Source organism: Centruroides sculpturatus, unplaced genomic scaffold, assembly GCF_000671375.1.
Source record: "Centruroides sculpturatus isolate CEXI.00-Female unplaced genomic scaffold, Cexi_2.0 scaffold238, whole genome shotgun sequence".
NCBI classification, from domain to species: domain Eukaryota; kingdom Metazoa; phylum Arthropoda; class Arachnida; order Scorpiones; family Buthidae; genus Centruroides; species Centruroides sculpturatus.
The window spans coordinates 694,458-716,827 of NW_019384806.1; the positions used below are offsets into that span (position 1 = coordinate 694,458).

The 22,370-nt window shown below is 33.7% G+C and overlaps 2 protein-coding genes across 2 annotated transcripts in view; one reads left to right on the forward strand and one right to left on the reverse strand.

The window, feature by feature from the left end:
* Positions 1 to 871: 871 nt before the first annotated feature.
* Positions 872 to 7,191, reverse strand: LOC111629685 (macrophage migration inhibitory factor-like). Its single transcript, XM_023373571.1, has 3 exons — positions 6,999 to 7,191; positions 4,147 to 4,319; positions 872 to 1,103 (listed from the first exon to the last, which is right to left on the reverse strand). The coding sequence occupies exons 1-3, from the start codon at positions 7,104 to 7,106 to the stop codon at positions 1,028 to 1,030; spliced, it is 357 nt and encodes a 118-aa protein (XP_023229339.1). The 5' UTR covers positions 7,107 to 7,191; the 3' UTR covers positions 872 to 1,027.
* Positions 7,192 to 7,534: 343 nt separating this feature from the next.
* LOC111629669 (Werner syndrome ATP-dependent helicase-like) overlaps positions 7,535 to 22,370 on the forward strand; it is a 51,567-nt gene continuing 36,731 nt past the window's right edge. Inside the window, exons 1-2 of the mRNA XM_023373553.1 lie at positions 7,535 to 7,678; positions 13,109 to 13,307. Coding sequence (XP_023229321.1) covers positions 13,122 to 13,307 — 186 coding nt within the window. The 5' untranslated portion in view covers positions 7,535 to 7,678; positions 13,109 to 13,121. The remainder of the gene's footprint in view (positions 7,679 to 13,108; positions 13,308 to 22,370) is intronic.

Here is a 22,370-nt window from a genome sequence, read left to right on the forward strand (position 1 = left end):
TTCAATGCTCCATTTATAGTACTTAAACGGTGCTGGATCATTTGATTCTCTTTGGATGCATTGAACCAGGATCTTCAGATAAATGCAAATTCCATTATAATCTGATCCGGATATTCTGGAAGTTATTCGACGCCATTATGTCTATTGTGGGATCAGGCCTGTCTGTAATAGGTAATACTGATGAAAACTATAAAACATGCAGCATTGAAACTTCAAGAAATCAAAATCAATTATCCTTTAGACATTAGCTAGAATGACACGAAATGTTTTTATTAACAAATTGTTGGCCTGCGTAGGCAAAGAATGAACTATGATGCCCTAATCCGTACTTCTCTTGATAAATTACGGAATCTGATGAAAGATCTTAATTTAAACCTGGTCCAAAGTATATTGATCATACAGCTCTAAGATAATATGAAATGAATTATTTATGTTGATTGTTCATCGTAATATAGATTAACTTCAAATTTTGCAAATTACGTAGAAGCTCGATTGCAGTGTAATTGTTAAGAGCAAATGAAGAGGAATGATGGCCATCTTCAATTATTTGCAAAGCTGAAAGACCTGACTCAAATCACGCATGATCTGAATGTATGAAACATTCAAATCTAATTGCATCACAAATTTTAAGAAACTTGGATTCCGTCATTAGCCTACAATTTAGTTCTATGTCATTTGCTTGATATGTCTGCAACTCTTCCTCAGACTTTCCTCTCGCTCTTGGAGTTCCAATCCGCATTATGTAATGATATGTAGAATCAGAAAATATATCTTTATATTAATTTATAAAATTCCCCGTCATTTTTCTATTATATTCAGGAGTAACCTAACAGTAAAATTATCATAGGATCATATGCATCGGATACGTATACAAAATTGGAAAGATCTCTTTATTAAAACATTCAATTTAAACATGATTCTTTTACACCATAGATTTTGATTATATATCATTCTTTTTCAAAATATAAGATATTCTACGAAACATGTTTTGAAAGTATTTCGTAAAACTCTGACTGGAAAGTAGAAATCACAGGATGTCGTGGAATGTTTTTCCTACGTATCCCACGTTTGATTTGTCCACGTCCACAAAACTTATATACATCCTAAAAAAAAGAAAAGATTAAATTTTAAAATAATAATGATGGTTCTATGCAGATGAAACATTCGTGATGTGATCAATAAAAAGAAAACTGGATATTTTAAACATAATTTTACATATTTATCATCTATAATCGTCTCTCGCTGCAAATTAACAATCATGCTTATCAAGCACGGAAATAACTGTCAGATTTATTTAAACAATGCTTCCTTTCATACGTTGTTGAGCAAATCTGTCTCCATTAACAGCAAAATGTGTGTATTTGTTCAACTGCTGAGTTGTAAACAGAGGAAATCATGTCCACAGTTAGTGTTTGACAAGCTATAACAATGTCTTTGAAGATCTGTGACATCCAATACTGGCATTTCATATACGTAATCTTTCAAATATATAAAATAGAAATAATGGAGTAAGATCAGGGGATATTGCAGGCCATTGCAGTGGACTGTGTGGGCCAATCCACTGTTCTCCAAAGTAGTCATTAATTAAGTTATCATTTAACTTCTCCAGCAGAATGCAGTGTCTAAACAAAACATGCTGGTGCTGGTATCCAACTACCCATCAATTAGTTTGCAAGAAATATAGATTCCTCCTTCCAGTAAAGTAAAATAGGATCAATAAAGCGATCAATTGAAATTTCAAATTTGTTTTTCCCCTAATGCATTGTGTGATGTGTTTCTCGAGTGCAGTGTGTGTTGTGTATAGTACTTAAAGGTGATGTAAGTGTATTGGACACTGATCTTGAAAGAAAGTGTTTGATAGGCCTCCAAGTCCTAACTCCAGATATGATTTCCCGTGTTGACTTAACAATTGAACAAATACACATGTTGCTGTTAATGGAAATAAGTTTAGTATTTTAAAAAAATTACTGAAAAGGAAAGTGTTTATGTATTTTGATGTAAAATATATAGCGACTTTTTTGTTTAAAAGCATGTTTGTGATCTGAAAATTTTTGTTTTGGTTTGTTTTGTGTTAGCATTTCTTTTCCCCTCTGGGTGAATAAAATGCTAAGTTCCAAATTATGGCTTCCTTTTAGTCATGTGAATTCTTTAATGAACCCAAAATGTATTTTTCACTAACTGCTTTATCACAAACTATTTAAAATGTGACAGGTAAACACTTACAAAGCAGCTTAGCACTACAGGGAAGCTAAACTTAAACAACCCTTTATATTTTTGGGAGTACACGATCTCACCCTCTATCCTTTATTAATTGAAAAAATCTGGAATGTACTAATTTTGACTTGTTCTACAACTTTACAATTGGAACTGTAGTTCCATCTGTAATAGGAGCTGATTTAGCTTCTTTTTTTTGGGGGAGTAGGGGGATTCACTAATGCATAGCTCATGCTTGACAATGTATGAAAGCAAGCATTGTTTACATGCATCTGATTCTTTGCACTCTTTAGGAGACACTATGTATATAATAAACCTGGATTTAGCAGACACTCAGAACAGGAGACTTTGTTCACATAAGGCAGGGGTCAGCAGTTTGTCAAGTGAGAAGAGCCAAATTGTCATGGAAACAGGATAACAAAAGTACCAGAGAGACGCCCCCTAATGCGTGTAACAAGCATTCCATGACAATAATAAATTCCTATTATAAATATACTGAATTATTTATATTGTTATTGGCCAAATGAAGAATAATAATAATAATTTATATTGTTAATTTAAATGTGCAAAATACGACACACAACAGGGGCACCTCTAGTGGTCGTTTTAGGCATAATGTTAGACAGATGGACGTCGGATAGACACGCATTCAATAAGATAAAGATATGCTTCAAATGCTACCACTTGCATGCAACTCATATTGATCAATGCAAGTGTGGTCATATGCAGATGGGCTAAAGAGTGGTAGAGAGTAAGCCATATGAGTCAAAGTTTGTTCGTTGGCTCTATCTCAAACTCATAAGTTATAAGGCTGCTTGAGGTGAGATGAAATTGGAATTTATGTTCGAAGAGCTGCAAACGTCTATGCAAAGAGTCGCATGCGGCTTGCAAGCTGCTCCTGCCGACCCCCGACTTAAGGCAACCATTAAAAAATTTCCATATATTTTACAAAAACAGTGGTGTTTTAAGTAATTAATATATAGATTTATTTGTAAAGAATGTGTAATAAGAACAGAATTCAGAAATAGTCAAAAATTGCAAACATTATATTAATTATTGAATAAAAATAGCTCTATAGTTATTTGGCACTAGAAGAAAAGATAGTTTTGTGTCACATTCCAGGTCCTAAAGTTATTTCAAGTTAGACAAGTGACATTACTGACTACATTTTCTACATTTCCCAAGCAGGATGTTTGCCAATTGGAAAAACTTGTTTGATCTGTTCTGCTGTTTCATTCTTTGAAAAAAGGGAAAAACAGAAACAGAATTCTTTCTGCTTCCTCAATTCCTCCTTTTGTTATGCAAGGAAGCCCATCAACAATCTACCAATGTTTGAATGTCATAATATTAATCTGAAAATGAAAGTGAAAATCTTGTTTGACAAGTGTGAGGCAAAGAAAGCCAACAGAATGATGCTGCTGAAGATAACCATGGTATTTTTGAAATGATATTCATGGGAAATATACAATACATTTTGTGCTTAACAGAGGTTCTGGAAAATAGAAAACATACGGCAGTTTTGTCTGTAGCTTGTGAAAGATATTGTCCACTTAAATGAGGTAAATATGCATCAACAGTTTTATTATTAAACCAAATGTATTGTCTACTAAGTACAGGTATTCACTGTATATAAATACCAATAAAATTTTTGAGTTTTATGTAACAAGATAAACGTCTTTAACATGATCAATTGATAAAAGAGTACATACATACATACAATATTGAGCATTCAATATCACATTTATAAGTTGAAGCTGGCTGAAGACAAGCCAAAAATGTTTGGCCACCTAAAGAATCAGTTTTTTACTTTATTGAAAATAATGCAACAAAGATTTATGCAATTTGACATAAACAACTTTAATCTGTTGAGTTTTCAATTATATTTATATGTTTAATTAGAAAACTATATAAAATTTATAAAATGCTGTTTACCTGTCTCCTGCTATGCCCAAATACTTTTCTACCAGTTGAAAGAGAACGGCAGAATGCTTCTTATTCTCCTGCACTCCCAGTTGGCCGATGCTCATCACCGAGGCTATGGCGCAGGGATCGGAACCTCCACCCCAAGAAATCATCTGGTCGGGTATCACTTGGACAACAATATACTAAATTGAAAAGAATTAAAAAGGGAAGTAAAGTCTTTGCAATTAAAATTAGAAAATTATTCATTAAAAAAAGCATCAAGTAATTTAAATTAGACATTTATTTGATTGTAAACAACAGAAAAGATAATGTCATATTTTTTGTATTCTTTATGAATCCAATAACTATGTTACTGTTCATGTTAACCAGTTACGACTCCCAGGAGTTATCATCATTGTTGTTACTATAGAAAACCAAAAGTTATTAACCCAAGTCAATGGTCTTGATCTGCCCAATCATTAGAGAGGTTGCGGCCAAAAAGTTCTCAACGCAAAAAAACACGAACGTCAGATGTTTACGTTTTCGCATTGAAAACTTCAGCCTCAAACTGATATTTATTGACTTAAAACTTCAATCGTCACTGGATAGTCTCCAAAGTATTGCATAAATGCCTGTCAAATGCAAGACTTCTTAATTGATTCAAACGTTTGAATTAATTGAGCCTATATTCTGGATCCACTTTCGAATATCAAAAAGTTCAAATATTTAAATTATAATTCCACCAATTGAATTATGGTAGAAGTTACCTGTAAAGTATTGACCTTTCAGCAGAGAGGGAACAAAAGAAGCGCGACTTTGTCAATTGAACCCATGTGTGATTGGGTAACATACCACTTGTAAGGTGTTGACTTGTAAACAGAGGGAAAACAAAGGAAGCGCCGACTTTGTCAAATGGACCCACCTGTGGTCAGACAATAGACCATTTGCCATACGGTAAACAACTAAATGTAAACAAATGGCGGATGTTTACGTAAGCTTCACTCTCATCGGATGATGGCGGACCCGAGTATAAGCTGTTCGGGCAAGAAAGGGTTGCGAATGGTGAGAAGTCCCCGTCCAAAAAACTCTTAAATTGCAAGGCAAATGGGAGAGGAAAGAGAGAAGGGTAAGAGACTGGTACACGGTAGTTTCAGGCTCTTAGGAAGCCCGCTGAGCATAGAGATAGTATTCTCCTCTGGTAAGCATCTCGGACGGGTTAGTGTGGAGACTGGGCTGACCGTGCAGTTGAGCCAACTCCACAAGCTGACTGAGCCCCTCCAAAGTTTAACAGTTCCCTGAAACCAATCTAGTACATGAGTCATCATGCATTGTTATCCTGTATATATATTATGTTTTTGAACTTTTACTTTCACTTTCTGCATATAGAATCTGTAAATATTATCAATTTGAGTGTGGATCACTAAATCGAATCGTGATACACACGGAAACCAACTCAACAAGACAGAGTTTGGGAAAGAACTTCACTAAGATCTTCACTTTATCTTTAAGTAATTTGCTTATACGAGGGACATTCAAAAAGTTCCCAGAAAGTGATTGTTATTTATAAACAGAATGCTATAGTTATAATTAACTAATGTGACTTTTTGCTTTATCAGCAAAAAGTCGCATTAGTTAACAGCATTGTATGATACTTAGATGTGTTATATACCATAAGTTTAAAATTGCCTTTGCATCTACAAACATGGATTTGGTAACTTTGAAGTCCCTGCTAATATTAAATTCTTAGATAAACTGGGTTGGAAGAAAAATCTGATATTATTAACTAAAGCTATCACAGATGCTTATGGAGACTGCTCAAAAATGAAGATTTACTCTATTCTTTGTGAATGGATTAATTGTTTTAGTGAGATGCAAGAAAGGTAATCAAAGACAACTGTCTTGTGGGAAAGCATTGACTTCAGTTTCTGAAGAAAATAACTATGCTATGGTAAAAAGTGTGTAGTAATAGAACTATAGTAAAACGTGATGACCAAATAATAGCTCTGACTTTAAGTATATCCATATATCAGCAGAGAAAATTCTAAAACAAAGTAAATCTAAGCAAGCTTTCATCACGATGAGTGCAGTTGTCACGCAACATCAGCTGGTGTTGCATGCAGACTACTCATTTCAATTTTTAAACAAATTCCACTCGTTCAAAAAAATAAAAATTCTTCTAGGAATAATTTATATATATATTTTGATTAGGGTTTCTCATTTCCCAGTCTTTTGCTTGTCCCGGGATTCCGGGATAAAAGTAAACTGTTTCCCGGGATGCCACAAAATCCCCGGGCAATATTAATTATTTTTAAGATATACAAAATATCATGAAATCAAATGATATAATTATTTTTCACTTTTTAAAGTAATTTACACAAGTAAGTAAATAACACAGACTCAATTGGCATTTGTGCATACTACCATGGCAGTATGCACGAATGCCAATGGTCCCTGGTGTGAATGACACCATTGGGACAGTGTCATTCACACCTGCAATCTTACACTCCGCCCCCGAAAGGTGGCGGCATGGAAAATGGAACATACAGTCGACCCCCCTATAACACTGTTGATTATTACGTTTTATATGAATTCCATGTTGTACGAGTCACTTAGATTTTACAAATACGTGAGCCGTTCACAGCCCGACACACGGGGTGTAAAATCTAAGTGACTTGTACAACATGGAATTCATATAAAATCTAAGTGACTCGTACAACATGGAATTCATATAAAACGTAATAATCAACAGTGTTATGGGGGGGTCGACTGTACATCGAAAAACAATGCGCACCGCTGTCTTTTATTACATTTCCCGGGAATTTGTTTCAATGCCTCCCCCCATATATACACACAGTCTTAAGGAATTACTCTGGTGTACTTACCGATAACGGTTTACCCAACGTTTTAGCCAAAGTGTCGGCCGCTACTTTAAGAAAGTCGGCGGGTATTTTGTCTTTAGGTAAATTAGTACTTATAACGAAAGTAGGCATGATCGACTTTAACTGATAACTGCAACTGAAATCGGACACACTTCTAACAATTTAAAAATGGCGATCGTTATCCCCCTGACGGAGTTTCGAAATCGAAGTTACAAATAAATACTTTTCAAAAATATTATATTTGATTTTATAATCGTAATAATTTACTTTATAAAAAATACTTTTAAATATATTAAAAGTAAATTTTATATACGCTCAAACCTTATTTCTTTCACAGGTCGAGAGAATTTCCCTACAATGCAGGAATTAAATTCATTTTTTTTTTTGTAAATCTATATCTGTTATAAATATAATAGATTTTGTCAATACTTAATAATCGAATATATTTACATTAAAATTAAAATTGAATAAAAGTTATTATTTTTAATTTGTATCGGTGAGTAAAAAAAAAAAAAAAAAAAACGAAAACGAAAGGGAAATTTCCCTACAAAGCGCGAAGTTAAAACAAAATGGTAGACAGTAAGCATTGTGACATTTGTATGTCTCTTGTCGATATTTTGAAAATTTGTAATAGTTTCTTGTATTTGACACGTAGTAATTTAGAACTAGTTAAACAGCTTTAAGTAAGTTCCCTTTTAATTCTCTTTCTTCTATAATTTATACTAGATCTGTATATATAAAAGATTTAAAAAATACCATACAAGAAGTACTAAATGCTTACCGTCATTTCGACGCCATCTTTGATAGGAAGCGTTATTATTTAACACGTGCGCTATCGATAATGTCTTTGCCATTCCAGATTTTGATCCGTTACTTGTACGTCATTAAATACACTCTACGTACATTTAACCCATTTAGGCAGAAATATTAGCGGTAAAGTATTAGAGCTTACAATTTCAAACATGGAATCGAAATGACGGTAGTGTACTCGTACAAAGTCGACCCCCCTATAACACTGTTGATAATTCCGTTTTATATGAATTCCATGTTGTACGAGTCACTTAGATTTTACAAATACGTGTGCCGGGCTGTAATCGCTAATACTTTATCATTACGTGATGAAGATATGCTATTATAGGTATATTATTTATGTATTTGTTCAAGTTCTTATATTCTATGGATGAAAACAGAAGCTCCTGCTTAGTTTCAGTTTTAATTTTTTTCCAGTTTCACTCTTAGTGCTGTTTCCCCGGTTTAAATTTAGCCACTTTTCTGTGGATCGTCTGTGTAAGAACCGATCTTGTGCCGATATTTCGTCTTCCGACGAAACAAGGGATTTCGAAGAACCCACGGTGTTTCTCTGTATTTGCATATTATAGTGTCGAGATTTTTGTGGCTCTGATGTAAATTAGGGCTTGGATGAGAGGAGTTTCGGTGATGGATTGACTTCGTCTGTGGTGTGTTTGTGTTCTACGCAGCTCTTTACTCCTCCTCTGTATCGTGTCTTGACCTACTCTCTCTGTCCCTCTTCCCACCTTTCTTTTTTTTTTTTTTTTTTGGTTTTACAACCATTTGTCTACATTTCTTATTCCCCTTTTATAACTGTACGCAAATGGATTGCACATGGACTGATAAAACCACATCTGAGGGAGGACGTGAGGTCCGATATCACTACAGTTGCGTTTGCGCATTGCGTTCGGTTACAAGTGTAACACGTTAAGTCAAGACATTTTTTTTTGGTTTTACAACCATTTGTCTACATTTCTTATTCCCCTTTTATAACTGTACGCAAATGGATTGCACATGGACTGATAAAACCACATTTGAGGGAGGACGTGAGGTCCGATATCACTACAGTTGCGTTTGCGCATTGCGTTCGGTTACAAGTGTAACACATTAAGTCAAGACATTGCGAGCGATGAACCGAAATTCACTTTGCAATCAACCGGTCGATCACAATCGACTTGTTGGCCACCCCTGCTATAAGCAATGGTGATGCAAGTTTTTCTTTATCTAATGTAGTCAAAGGAAAAAATATCAACAAGCAAATATTTATTGTGACTTTGTCACAATGCTGGACTGCAATTTTTAATCATACTTTTAATTTATATTGTTTAAAATATATGCTCTCCATCTCAAATTAGTAGTGTCTTGCCTCTATGCATTATACTTTTCTCTTAACAATAGAATCGTGCAGGTCATTATCCAACAATTTTTGGGGAAAATTTTTGAATTGAAATAATGTGACTTCCCAGTTTTTAGTAGAAGTTTGTGTATAATTAATCAGGTCCTCCTGCTTCTAAGGTTTCCATATCTGGTCTCCTCTGTTATCTATTTAACTCTTTAACTCCATTCACCAGATTAAGGAAAGATGGACAAATGGCAGTGGGAATTTATAGGTCTTCTTCAATTTTTTCAAATTGCAACCGAACAAAGTTGCACATAATCAACCTGGAGGGTATAATGTAGTTATTCTTTTACTATTTATCCACAAAAGGATTGTAAGACGAGTTTTATGTAACCAATCTTATTGTCTAGAAAGTGCTACTTCTATGCGAAAAGTACGAAAAAAAGTGGTTACCTATACAATATATAAAATTTGTATACAGTAAAATAATAAAGATGCTTTTGACGTACAAATTCATTTATAACACTTTATAGATCCTAAATTAAATAGTCTTTATGATCTGTGATTACAGTCTGTGTGGAAATTGGATGTGTGCAAAGGATAGATTAAGATGGATGTAGAAGTTGGATCAAAATCCAAAAATCTAACAAACCAGAAATTGAATAAGCATTCATATTTATACAAGATTATATCTCGGTAGGCATAGACTTGCATAAATCTCTTGAGCAAATCCTTGAAACTGAGGGGGGTCCACAAGTGGCCTAGTGGTTCCGTTCCCTGAATACTGGGAGTTTTGTCATGGGTTCATGCCTTGTCTGGATGGACTGGCTACATGGAATTTTCCGGGTTTTCTCCACGTCTGTAATGCCCGAATAGGGGTCAGTTACCTTTAAAAAGACCTCCTAGAAATCATCCACCTAGGCAGATCACACAAATGTTGCATTGCCATAAATTAACAAAACAAACTCGAAACTGAGCTGAGTGTATACAATTCTTTCTGGTTGTCGATTTTTATTTTACAAATGCTAAATGTTATACACTGTTCTTTCAAGCATAGTAAGTATGCAAATACTACACTTAACGTCCTGACTGTGGAGCAGTGTTGTGTATGATTCTAGGAGCTTCAAGTACTTTCATTGTTCATTCAGTCTGTTTCCTCAATGTATTCTATCTATAGGTAGCCCAAGCGGTATCTATTAAATATCACATAATCATGTTTCTCTGTAAATGCATTATCTCCGAGCACTGGTTGATTTACATCTTGCCAACAGGTCAACCACGTGAGGTTCACAGGTTTTCTTCACATGTTAAATGGGACTAGTCTTCCCGGGTGACATTCCTCTTATCAGATCATCCATATACAGTGGTGCCTCGTATAACGTACTTAATCCGTTCCAGGTGCACGTCCGTTAAGTGAAAAGTCCGTTATACGAAACACATTTTCCCATAGAAATACATGTTAAAACATATAATTCGTTCCTCAGCATAAAATAACCGTACCAGAAAAAAATGAAAATGGAGCAGTCACCAATTATGTCAGGTAGTCAGATGTTGTGAGGAGGTGGAGGAACACTTTCTTCATACATTCATACAGATACAGACTTTTTACACATTGCAGCAGGTCTCTTTTTATTGTTTTTTAATCGGGAGTCAGATATAGAAGAGGCTACCGGAGCTTGCAGAGTCAACTCTTCTTGTCCCACATCATTTGTTTTCTGACAGCTGGCTTCTTGAAAATCATGTCCAAGGTGGTGTGTTTCTCTCTCTTCAATACTTGTCAGAAATGACGGCAAGGGTGTCATTGTAGAGATCATTGATCCTGTTGGCCTCAGCTCTGTTTGGATAACGAGTGTTGGTAAACTCCTTAACCTCTCCCCATTTGACAAGGAAATTTTTGTCAACTTTCACTCCTTCTGATGATGTCTTGCTTTGTTTCAATTGAAATCACTTTTCAGTTTTTTTAGAAGCCATGATTTGCATAACACTTGAATAAATGTAAATACACCCCTGCACTGAGGTGATGTACTGCACGTAATAAACAAGAGAGCAAGCTGAATCCCAGCGCGAGCTCTGTACTTCAGATATACTAATAATATATTCTAATAATACTAATATATTATAAAAATAGCAGATTGTCATTGGCAACGGCAAACGAGTGGAAACATCATTCACACTTGTTCGCAGAAAGTCCGTTGTTCGAAGCCAGTCCGTTGCTCGAGTCACGTAACGGCCAAACAGAAAGTCCGTTGTTCGAAGCCAGTCCGTTGCTCGAGTCACGTAACGGCCAAACAGAAAGTCCGTTGTTCGCAGCGTCCGTTATTCGAGGCGTACGTTATACGAGGCACCACTGTATTACATTGCCATATCTCATCAAACTATTACATAAAAGGCCATTCTTTGATTTGTGGTTTTTTGGTTTTTTGCTCATATAGGAATCTAAAAGCTTTAGGGATATTATTGATGCCCGGCAGAGATAAAATATTTTCCATTTCCAACTGTAATGTATGAGATTTTGTTCCACTATAAAATGAGAATTTTCCTAATTTTGCTTTTATATTACAGGGCAGTTTTGCTTATTGTAATGAAATAAAACCCGTCGGCCATTTAGTAAAATTGATAATGTTACAAAAACGTAATGACAAACAAAAACCCAACACCAATTAAAAAGCACTTGCATAGAGCTGGCAATGTACAGATGTAGGATAGAATATTAGATTATTTTTTATTTAAATTTTGTTACATCTTTAATTTAGATAAGATTTTACCCTCTAAGCGCCTTAAATTTATCAAGCTTGTCGGCCAACAATAAAATACCAATTTGTCGTCTAGATAAATTATACAAATTTATTATCATTATTTGTTATAGTACAAATTGCTTAATTATAAAATCTAAAAAGAAAACCTTATTTTGTTTTCTGTTCTCTGTAAATAGTTGTAGAAGTTAATTTCATTTTTATAAATAAATATTGAAATGTTTACAGAATGGATACCAATATAGGTTTATTTTGTTATTGTATCCCTTTTCATTTCTGGCTATTTGTTTAAATGTCGAAGTTGATGATAAATCATAGTTAAATGTAATTATCTACTATTTAAATTCCGACAATCGAATTAAAGGTAAATCGTCATTTTTTTCAGTTTTTCCATAATTATAATTGGTTTAAATTAATTATAGAATTCAAATTACTTTAATAACCGGCTAAATATTTAATAATCTTTAATAACCATCTAAGTATCGACAAATAAGTATATTTTATTGTTAGGAAAGGCAACGTTAAACTAAATTATTCCAGTATCTTTAAGTCTATCTTTGGCATGGTATACGTTTCGATAGGACATAAAATAAGCATTGAGTTAGAAATATGATATTCCGCACCCGCTTTCGAAATAAATTAAGAAAAATTTTAATATTGTACGTCTATTTACATTAAAATAAAAAAAATTTAATAGGATTAAATAAACTCCATAGATTGAAATCACATCAGGTTGACAACTGTAGCCGTGTTACTATCAGAGGAGTTTCATGAGATAGTCAAAGAATGATAATTTTTAACGTCCTAGAGTGATTTCCTGTCTAATAAACACATTACGGTAGTTAAAATGTGATGCAGGCCATCAGTCTCATTCAGCACCTTGCCATATTTTTAATCTTAAAACTTGAAAATTTATTGTTAAATTAAATTATATTTAATTCATATAATAATTTTTCTTAAATCGATTAAAACAAAAATGATTATTGACAGTTTTTACAGCAGTTTGTAGTTTATAGTTTGTTCAAATGTATGAGAGAAAGAGAGAGAGAGATACACTCAAGATGAGCATTGAGCTTGGAAACATTTGAATAATTTTTACTTTTTTTTATGATAAAGCATATTTAATTATTATTAATTAAGACATTTTCAGAATGTATAGTGCAACGTGTGATATTTATTAAACAATTTTTAGTTAAAAGCTATTCTAATGATTTTAAAATTGTATTTTTCAGTTAAAAATAAGAAATGTCAACCTCGGCAGACACTTTTATTTTGAAAACCATGTTAACGGACATCCGTCTCAAATCTCAAAATGCGCTCTCTCTTTTAAAAGAAGAATGCAATTATTCAATGTATGATGATATTCACAAACAGCTAACAGTTGCAACTAATGCTATAGATAATTGCATAGATTTGATTCAGAAAAATAAGGTAAGATGTTTTCTGTGTTAAACATATTCTCCGACTTTATTTTCACTTAAATCTAAAACTATTACGACATCTCTTCGAGCTATTTTCAGCCTTTCTTTAAGATCTTTCAAGTAATAAAAAATCTAAAAGGAGACAATTTCTTGAATAAACAATGTAGCAGTTTAGAATTTATTATTTTTTATAAAAACATACTTTAACTTTATTGTTAATTGTATTATAGTCGTTGACAAACACAGGTATGCTCCCAGGTAGAATGATCTAATTAATGAAAAATTTGCCATACAGCTGACAGCTATATAAAAGATTACAGTTGTCTGATTGCATGCCAGGTAATGCTCTAGAGTGCCTTAAAATTGCCACTCCAATATCTATAAAAAGGCTTGCAAAAGTTTGTTGTGTACAGAATTTTTAAGTGTACTTGTTGTTTGGATGTGTTTGAACACTAAGCATGCCTGTATGACATAGTCAAAGGCACATACACAGTCAATGGGGTGTGAGAAAGGCTGCGTAATTGGGTTGAAGGAAGCAGGATGGCATTTTGTCACATTATTCACAATTCATGATTAACCTAACTGTGAATTGTTCTTTGTGTGGATATATGAGGGCAAACTTGCATAGGAGGCAGACTCTAACAGACTACCAGGAGAAATGATTGTCTAACTTTGAGACAAGTATGAACAGTTGCGACAACAACTTTGTCTACCATCAAGAGCTAGGTGAAAAGACCTGCTACAGAACCTTATCATTTCTTGTACCATTGTCATATGACTAGTAGAGACAAATTTGCATGCATGGCAACTGCTATGCATCCTGCCTTTAGTACTCTAGCATCATCAGCTTCATTTGCAGTGGTGCCATGACATAGAAGCATAAACTGCTACAGACTGGCAACTTATTGTCTTTAGCAGCGAATCTGGTTCTCTTTGGGAACAGACACCCAAACGGAATCAGAATTGCTGATGAGTGTTTTCAATTCCACCATTTCTATTGAGCAGCACAATACCCTCAGTGCTGACATGCCACTCTGGAGAGTCATCTTGTATGATGGTCAGTCATACTTAATACTGTAGTAGCACAAGGGACATTCCTGATAGTGTTATGTTCAGGAAATCCTGCACACATTGTTACATTCACACTAATAAAGTTTTGTTTGATTCCAATGCTTTCTTCTTGGTGCATAAGGGTGTATTTATTTTATGTACAATCTTGTTTATGTGAATTGAAATTTCAGTATTTAGTAATCACTTTTCTACACATAGTTATCAATTTTATGATTGAGTAATATATGTCAGTGGTTCCAAAACATGTTATGACCCTAAGTGGGGTTGCATAAATTCTAAATTCTTTTAGTAAGCATTGTCGCTCTGCTAGGAATATTTTAAAAATTTCAAAAGCGATTTCTAATAAAGAATTCAAACCTAATGCAATGAATTTTGTTTCAAGTGAGAGTATCAATTGATTAATAACATTCTACTCACATAAAGTTTTATTTTTTATAACTTCACCAACAGTTTTCTTGTTGGTGGAATGCCATCTGTACATAATTAAACGAACTGATTTAAATGAATTGTTTCATTATTTCTCTTTTGTAAATATCTTCACTCTCAGAATACAGTTTTTTTCTCCAAAGCAAAAGATGTTTGTCTGATAAGAACATAATTACATACACTATAAGTTTTCTAAGAGCCACTGCAAACTAGAGGAAGTGGGAGCATCCTCAGTACACTCGGTTGCGCTCCAAAGCTTGACTTCTTTCCCCCAAGACTATGAGCCATTTTTGTTAGGTAAGCTACGCGGGCATGAAGCAGCCGCAATCTACACAGTGTTTGCTTGCGTAAAAGTTCTTCATCATGGGAGATTAGCGAGTAGTGTTGCACCACACCCGGACAAGCTGGGTTTTAAATTCATGGTTTGGATTAATTATTTATTTGTTTGGTTTTTGTAGAAATTGTGATGAAACAAAATAAATGTATAAAAATATTTGCAAGTATTTTCAAATATTAGGTTTGTTCCAACACAGTCGGCATGTGCTTTGTTCAGTTCTTGGCTGTAAAATGACATTGGGTGTGTTTCCTGCTCTCTCTTGCTAGCATGACTGCTCTGTCTATTGAATTCTGTCAACAGCAAGTGTACGCTTATATCACTGTGCTAGCAAAGGGATAACCAAGCGGTTACAAAGAAAGGGGTGAGGCGTTTGATGTCATTAGGTGTGCTAGCACACATTTGCTAGTGTTTTGCTCTCGCAAAGCTGTAGTTTATGGCAGATCTAATATCTAACACAACCAACAAAATCCCAACATAAAATGCTGGTAAATATTTTAAAATTTTTCATTCAATATAATCTAATTTACAGCTGAAAGATACAGTTAATAATAAGTGACAAGTTTTTGTAAAATATGTTTTAGTTCACAATGAGAATAATTAAACTTATAATGCATATTGCTGTTTAGGAAAAATAAATGAATAAATTAAGTATAGATTTAATGTCGGGGTTACAAAAGTTAATGATCAAATGGAGTTGTGGGAGAAAAGTCTGGTAGTCACTGATATACATCAGTCCTTTGACTTGCACAGTTTTGATTTTGATCAAGCCAAATACTTTTTTCTGCAATTTATATAGAACACATATAAATTTTACAGAATATGTCTTAACTTTCAATTGTATAGATATGAAAATTTTTACATTTGTTGACACCATTCGGTGAACATATGAACATGTCAGGCAAATCCATTAAGGCGTTGGTCATGCAATAGCATCATTGTCATTTCAACTGTTTCCTTGAAAAAATGGATGCTACAATCATCAATGCATGTTTTAGGAAGAGTTTTGTAATCTTGTAAAGTACTATATTATTTTTCCGACTTTTCCAACGATTATCGACACGACTGTGTGCCGGAAATAGCCGTTCCCTAACGGGTACTTTACGCGGATTCGCGTTAGTGTGCCAGGCCTGGACTTTTAGCGTGCACCAAAATTAAATAATGACCAAGTTTGTCAATAACAAAATCAAATATTTAATAAATACTTCTAATAATAAACTATATACAAAATTTAGTAAAAATCAAACAACAATTTATTCAATGAAAATCAATAAGAATCAACCCGACAAAACTCAAATCAATCTAGTTTCTAACTTAAATCTATTCCCCTTTGGAATTCGACAAAATTCAAAGACTTAACTTATATACAATAATTCTTATGAATTAAAGATCCTAATCGTCACCTCACTCGTTTACTGCTACGAAGCTCACCAAGCTTGTTGCTAACTGGAGTTCACCTTGTCCGTCTTCACTTGACGTTCGGTTTTTATAATGTGAGGTGACGTCACAATTCTGACTGAGATCACTCCCCTCATTTACATACTTATTCGCTAACAATAAACTTTTCTATTTGTTTGGCAGCCTATTTTCCGACAATACTCGCTAACCTTTTACATTATTCTTTTTGACAATTTTCGGGATGTTTTATTCTTTTAAGGTGTAGCGAATTTAAGTTGTGCTTGTGGGGTCTTCTCCCCTTTTTCTCGGTGTGGACTTGCTTTTTTCCGCTTGGGATCTCAAGTGTGCGTGAGTTTTTTTTCTATGGCGCTTTTCTCTCGTCGGTGAGTTGGTTTCTCTTCTATTTTTAAGTTTCTAAGGTGAATGGTGAGGAAACCTTCGTCCTAACAAAACATAAGCCCCAAACAAAATATAATAAAAAGCAAAAATAAAAGTAAATAAAATTAATGCTCAGACTTGGTTCCTTACAATCTGCTTTTTGAGGGTGGAGAGCATGAAACCTATTGAAATGCACCAAAGAATGTTGGAACAGTATGGAAGCAGCTGCATGTTTCAGAGAAAAGTTTATTGCTTCGTGACAATGAACATTCTCATACCATATCCAGAACTGTGCAAACGGTTGAAAAGATTGAGTTTGATGTTCTTTCCTGTCCATTATACAGCTGAGACCTCGGTCCCAAGAATAACCACTTGTTTGCCATATTTATTATAAAATGATGATCAGTCTGCGAGACTGTTCGGTGACATAAGTATAACAGATAAAGAGCGATCATAGTTAAGGGTTAAATAAGCTAAACATAGTAATTTCAATAGTAAAATTTTGACAGCAGTCTGAGCAGATCTGTAGTCTACTTCTGATTGCCATTATTGCCGATGGTACATTAACACAGAGTTAATTTATCACAAATATAATTCCGAACAGCATTTCTTATTCTAAAATTTTTCCACGTGCCGAAAAAGACCTTTAAAAAGTTCTGATAGTCCACATTGTTGTTAATTCTTACCACAGTTTTGTCTTTTTTGTGTCATATGTCGCAACGAGTACATTAGTTTAATTTTGCTTATTATTTTGACTGTGAAATGACTTTATTCTTTAGCAAACAAAATTAAACATTAGACTATATTAATACTAGATTGTTAATAATCATAATTTAAACAGTTTTAATTATTACTACCATTTTAAATTACTATAATTACATTAATTATTACTTGAAAAGTATGCAACATAAACCAATTAATAGAGTAAATGTCCAAGTTTCATCTATCTGCATTGAAACGTCTCATTGTTCCACTACCTGTAGGAGGTGCTGTAAACTAAAATGGTGACTCCACAACAGCAGAGGTGTTTTGTGTTTTACAGTTAGCAAAGTCAAAATCATTCGTCACTGTGCAATATGAGTTTCTCAGACAATTTCAAAGTGTAACACATTGTTTGATGGTATTGACAATTCCAGGAGAAAGGATGTTTGGAATGGGCAAAGTCCACTCTGATCCAGAACATCAGAAGACAATGAAAATAAAAGTGAATGTTTCATCTTTTATATACTGTTGATATCAAAGTATGTTTGTCTTACATGGTGGATCACTTTGAAATTGTCTGCGACACTCATGTTGCACATTGATGATTGATTCCAGCTTATCTTTCTCTGTTGTGGAGTCATCATTTTTGACTACGGCTCTTCCTAGAGACTATAGAAATAACATGTTTGAATGCAGAAGGGATGTGAAACTCTAATGGTTAGTCTATCGATTGGTATGTGTTGCATACTTGTTGGATAATAATTAACATAATTTCATCAATTTAATATGGTTGTATATCTTTTTTGGAATACACTGTATATCTTAGGAATGTCATATTTTTGAAGAGTTATTAGAAGAATAAAGCTCTTAGTTAATGTTATCATATATGTATATATTCATTTAAATAAATATAAAATCATATGCACGTTACATAACAGATAAATTCCTTTTGTTCATAGATATGTTACCCTGTATAGCTCTAAACAATAATTTTAAGTTCAAGTGGATATTTTCCATACAGAAATCTGAATTTTACTCTTCTACATACATTCACTACATACGTTGATCAAAGTTCATTTAAAAGCTACATGAAGTGCTAAAAGGTTTGGCATGTCAATGCTTCACTTAGATTAAATCTTGTATTTTTGACACCAAATTTGTCTCGTATTCAGATTTGTAACCGCAAAAGTAAATACGTTCAAATGAGAACAAAATCAAACGTAGGGCAGCACTTTTAAACATTTAAAACGCATCGTAAGCATTCTGAGTGTTTCAAAGACAATGTAAACACAAAATGTTGTTTGTTATATTTTCCATTTTGTTATTTCATTATCCATTTTTTAAGATTTATTTTGAATATTTTTAGTATATAAACATTTTATTACCGCTTACAAATTGGCTGTCATTAACGTGAAACTATCATGTTCAATACGAATATTATTTTTTCTTCAGGAATCTCGATTGCCTTTTCCGGTAATTGCGTCGAAGTCCAAATTGAAAAATACGAAAACGCCAAAAGACAATTCGACAGAAACAACAGATTCTTCGTCTGAATCTGAATTGGAAACTTCTATAGAGGATGCATTAGAGAAAATTAATATCTTCTACGATAATAAATTTAACAGTCTATCTTCTTCCGAGGAAGAACTAGAATCTAAATATCTTTCGCAAAATTGTGTTCAGAATATGACACTCATCTCTCCTTTGTACTTTTCCACGTCCTCCGCAACGGCTTGTGCTACAGAAGAAGATTCTGAATGCTTTAAACATTCAAAACAAGTTAATGGTACCGAAAATTTGAAGTCTACCAATAATTTAATTAAAGGTGGTTACTTATCTGATTTAGAATCAGAAATTCTTCATTGGGAATCTCATTCTTCTAGTTCATTAACATGTACTAAATCTAGATCAGAAACTTCAGAACCTTTAATGGAAAAGTTAACGGGAAGAACGGTAACATCTGTTAAGTCTAAAACCAAGAAATCTTCGAAACAGAAAAGGTCAGGAAATGCAACTTCCTCCAGTTCTTTGGACTTCCGTTTTTCGTATTTACACGGAGAACTTCCTTTATATAAGTACGACGTCTATCCGCCTAATGCTTCGGTTCTGGCATCAAAATCAACCTCTCAAACAAAGTCTTGCAAACATCAAAAGATACCTCAAAAGAGAAAGAATAAAAGTGACTGCCAGAACATTGTTTCAAATTCTAATTCATGTTCTAAAAATAATTTAAAAACTCATTATGGCAGTGAGAAAAAGCAGAATCAAAAGAACACGTTAACTCATATCGACGTAGGCTGGTAAATTGATAAACTCTTGTTTTTCTTAGAAAAGTCATATTAGTCAAGATGAGACCATCGGCCTTCCATGTGGAATTTGATCTAAAACCAAAAATTTATTGCATATATTATAAATTAGGGTGTCATTTCTCACTCCTCGTCCATATTGGTCGAGCTAGTTGCCATTACGCCCACCTGTAATGGGCAGAAACACTTCACGTGGCTTTAATCTGTAGGCATCTCATGTTGGAAACCAGAATTGACTTTGGCATCAACTTCTAACTATAATATTTGACTGTTTAAACAAACAAAAAGCCGTTATATTAAATATTTAAATATAATTTAATACAGTGTCTTTACCCATAAATTGTGGACGGTAATTGCCAACCGGTCGTCAGAAAACATTGCTTCGACAATCTTGCCGCAAATTACAAAGCTTTGAGTTGCATAATTTGTTAAAGTATGAAAGTTGAAGTTTGTATTACATTCAATAAAATGTAGTATTTTATTTAATATTTAATTTTGTTGTGTACTTGTATTTATCATCATTTGTTAATAATTTTTCAAACAAACTATGGGCCAAAATATTTTAAAATTCAAGTGAATTACTATATAAAAATTAATTTAATCTCTCAGTAAACTAAGTGATTTACTACTAGATGAACTGTTATCGTGTTACTATGTATGTATTTAACTGCACGGTATTCATAACATAATATAATTCTTATACAGTATATATATGAACAAAAGTACACTTGGAACCTTAAGTTCATATTGCGACTAAGCCTACGTCTACAAGTCATTCTCGTATATCTGCTAGAGCAGCGATTCTCAAACTTATTCAATCTGTGGACCACTTAAACAGTCCGAGATGAACTGCAAATCACCAATGCCCTGTTCACTTTTTGCCTCGTACCTGTATTTTGTCATTTTTCATTAATGAGTGATGTATGGCTTTCAAAACTTTTCTCTAGTTAGAGGGAGCTTCTATTTGGTGGTAACATTCCAGTCGATTGTGAAGCATTGAAAAAACATACCTCTTTGAGTAAAGCTTAAGATACTTTGCATATCTGTGATTTGTCCAAAAAAGTATTGGGGAAATGGTGTCGCCATATCCAAAAACAGTGGGAATGAGTACCCAAGAAAAGTCCGGATTGAGTAATTAATGACTTGGAGCCAGTCGGAGATATGACTTATCTTTCTACTGCTGCTGACATGGCTGGTCACCAGTTTCCTGACCCATGTAAATCGTCCAGTTGGAGAGCTGGATGATTTAGATGATGGAAATAATGCAAAAGAGAAAGAACTGATATCTGTACACTTGTAGTCACATTGGTTGCTGCACTGTCTGTGTCTTTCAATTGACAAGACAAGACGGTCTCATTCTACACTTTATAAAATTTGACATTGACTTATTTGACCAAATGGCTTGCAAGTACTTGCAAGTTCTTCAATGGGTTGGATGTGGCGGCAATATACTCCTGGATATTTCGTATATGGAAGTAGCTTCTGCAAACATCAGCCATCAAAACTTCATATTGTGACTTTGCAAAGAACTACTCGGAAAGTAGGCAATGCAAATGATGCTCGGAAGAAGAAACTTTCACACGGACTTATCAAACTAGTAAATTATTTTTACTTATAATACTTGCATGCATATTTAAGTAAATGTATATGTGGGATCAAAATGACCCCAACCTAAACAAAGATATGGCATTACTTCAGTAAACCAAGTGTTAAGAGTCTGGTTACGGCCATGTATTATATGTGGCATGTGCTTACATTGCTTAAAATAACATGCAGCAATTGATAACTCGAAGATCATATTGAAAATTGTGCAATTTTTCAATCCAGAAAGGGCAAGAGACTAAAGAATCACTCAAAACAATAAATATTTAATTCGTGTAGATTATTATTTATCGCTATTTGCATATAATATAGTTACAATATGATTAGTAATTTATAGAATCTGCCATAACAAAACATGTGGAAATGGCACAGGCACTCAAACACGTATTGAGATAAATGAAGAACTGTCAATTGAAAAGCTGAGTTTACGTAATGGCAAGAACGGAAACAAAGAGATATGAAGAAATATAAATAAATAAAAATAGTCTGAATAAGATAACAAGTCATTAAAAAAAGTTAAACATTTTTTAATTTCTTCCTCTAAATGTTCTTAGTTTAACATAGTACAATTCTAGAGAATGGAAGTCTTTTACATGCCAGGCATTCACTGTTTGCATTGTTTCCTGTGAGAATTATAACAAATTTTCACCTTTACAACAAACATTTAAATATTTAGGCTTCTTACATAACAAATCTCAATAAAATATTTGAATTTTGGTTTAAAAATGTATAATAACGCCATTAAAAAAATCTTAAATTAGGCAGCAACAAATGGTTTCGGGGTTTCTCTTGGCTCGAGACTTTTTCTTCGATTCGGATTGGGTTAAAAACCGAAGCTAGAAGTTCCTCAGATAAT